Here is a 2471-nt window from a genome sequence, read left to right as displayed (position 1 = left end):
GGGCCATATTCCTTAGAAAGATCAATTACCCATTGTGTTATCAAGGACAACCTATGTTAGAAAAATAATTCAATGGCAACCGTTTAGTATTTTCCTTTTTCTTTTTTTGGGATTTAACGAAACTGATACATTACCATAATAATCCTCAGTACTATTATGATTTAATCTAAGCAAGTGCTAATCGAATGCTTATGAGCTAAGTAAAGCTATATGCATGACCAAAACGGAAAAAAGATCCGAACTTTTTGGGTGGATGAGGGCGCAGGTAAAAGGCCAACACTACGTAAAAACGACGAAGAGAATACTTCCAAATGATCCTCAGTACTATTATGATTTAATCTAAGCAAGTGCTAATCGAATGCTTATGAGCTAAGTAAAGCTATATGCATGGCCAAAACGGCAAAAAGATCCGAATTTGGGTGGATGAAGGCGCAGGTAAAAGGCCAACACTACGTAAAAACGACGAGGAAAATACTTCCAAAAATCGTAAATAACAAACTACACACATACTGGATGTAACGTAAAAGCAAATCTAACGCAACAAAAACGTAATGGATGAAGCAAAATTATGCAGACAAACAACGAGGTCACTCCATGATACTTCAAGGGACCAAACATGTACGAAACATACTTTGGCCAATACCATCATGCCAAGGGAATAACTAGGCGACCTGATTCAGCCCCAGACAAGTTCATGTGAAGGGGATTAAGATTGCGAATTTCATATCAAAATAGCGTGAGAAACGAATCCTACCCCTTTTGATTCTCAAGCTTTTTCTTCCTCTCACAGCTTTCTAATCTTGTCTAATTCTGGTTTTCCTTTACCGACCAACTCTCACTCAAATCTCCCTTTTTGAATTCTCCAGCTACCGAAAGCCATCCCCTTTGAAGCTCACGATCGGTTTTACTTTGTTAAAGAGTCCTCATCTCTCGTATTCTTCTCTTTTAGAAAAAAGAACCACCGAATCCTTTTCTCATTTTGCTTCTTCAAAAATCCGCTACAAAAACCAATTGAGCGCAACGGTCCCCGAACCACACTCGGCGACTCCTATCGCATGCATTTTGCTTCACAAAAACCAAAACGAAACGCAGAGAGAGAGAGAGAGAGAGAGAGAGAGAGAGAGAGAGAGACCACCAACGACGATGCAGAGGGTGGCTAAGCTTGTGAAAGCCGTCGTTAGTATGCCAACGAAGGGAGCCTCGGGTATGACCACGTTGTGCTGGAGCAAGAGCGTTTTTTCCATGGCGGAGGAAGTCCCTAAACGGCTGGTCATCAAAGGATTCAAGGTTCTTCTCTTCGGAGTTCCGAAATACTTCCTTGGTATGCTTTTGCCTTTTTCTTTCATGTTTTCTTTTCCCATGTCGCCTTAAGGGTTTTCCCATGCATGGCATTTTCGCACCCACTGAATTTCTGAATGGAGAAAATAATATACTTCTCCGTTCACTTATTTATACTTAAGAAAAGGGAGAAATATGCATGCACGTAGTGCAAAATCTACTCCTTTATGAATATGTATAGATAGCTAGTGAGAACTTTTGATGTGTTGTATTTGGTAGGTGGAACTTGGGGGATGGCTTCTGCCACTATTTTTATTCTGAAGGTTATCATCAAATTCTTCTTCTTTATTCTGAAGGTTGTCATCAACTTCTTCTTCTTCTTCTTCTTCTTCTTCTTCTTCTTCTTCTTCTTCTTCTTCTTCTTCTTCTTCTTCTTCTTCTTCTCATACAAGTATAGATAGCTAATGAGAACTTTTGACGTGTTGTGTTTGGTAGGTGGAACTTAGGGGATGGCTTCTACCACTATTTTTATTTTGAAGGTTATCATCAACTCAAGACCGTAGAAAAGGATTAATTAGAAGAGACAACGACAATGCTTGAGGGGAACTGCTAAATTTTCTTCTTCTTCTTCTTCTTATTGTTTTTATGTTGTGGTTTTCGTACTGCATGTTTGTGTTATATGGTCTATCCTTTGGTAATGTAGCCTTGCACAACTTAATGACATATTCACCGTCGAATCTTCTTCATGTTAAATGAGAGTTGAGCTCTCAAAATATAGAAAGAACAAACGAAATAGAAGTGAAAGAGCTAAGCGCTTGAGTTATTCCATAAGTTATAATTAAGTGCATTTATTTCATTATTGATGCCTATGTAAACAAATCAAATGTGATAAATTTTCCTAGATGATCCAATTAAACATTGGAGACTGATGTGGGATCGACACCCATATATAGTTCTAAAATTTGCAGGGGTGTGCTTGGAAGCATGGACATAGGTACGTAAAGTTGGGATAGCAGCGAACCCTTATTTCCACCAATGGACCTTGAATTGATAAATGAAGGCCATGAGTGGACTAATATGTGTAAAATGGAGTGCTTCTATTGGAAGAAGATTCATGATAGGCCTGAGAATTTTGTGCATTAAATCTTGGAATAATATATTGCGATTTAATGATGTTTCCTGAATATTGTATG

General features: G+C 38.4%; 1 protein-coding gene across 2 annotated transcripts; it reads left to right on the top strand.

Moving 5' to 3' along the window:
- The first annotated feature begins 682 nt into the window (after window positions 1-682).
- LOC104444779 lies at window positions 683-2106 on the top strand. Of its 2 annotated transcripts, none has more exons than XM_039312534.1 (3): window positions 683-1321; window positions 1558-1634; window positions 1774-2106. In XM_039312534.1, exons 1-3 carry the CDS (start codon window positions 1144-1146, stop codon window positions 1813-1815), a joined length of 297 nt encoding a protein of 98 aa, XP_039168468.1. In that variant the 5' UTR covers window positions 683-1143; the 3' UTR covers window positions 1816-2106. The 2 variants fall into 2 exon arrangements, with proteins under 2 accessions (XP_039168468.1, XP_039168469.1); XM_039312535.1 differs by having other exon boundaries at window positions 688-1321; window positions 1558-1601.
- Window positions 2107-2471: the final 365 nt, after the last annotated feature.

Source organism: Eucalyptus grandis, chromosome 5 (genome assembly GCF_016545825.1).
Source record: "Eucalyptus grandis isolate ANBG69807.140 chromosome 5, ASM1654582v1, whole genome shotgun sequence".
NCBI lineage: Eukaryota > Viridiplantae > Streptophyta > Magnoliopsida > Myrtales > Myrtaceae > Eucalyptus > Eucalyptus grandis.
Note: the sequence above shows the minus strand (reverse complement) of the source record. Positions and strands in the feature narration are given on the sequence as shown.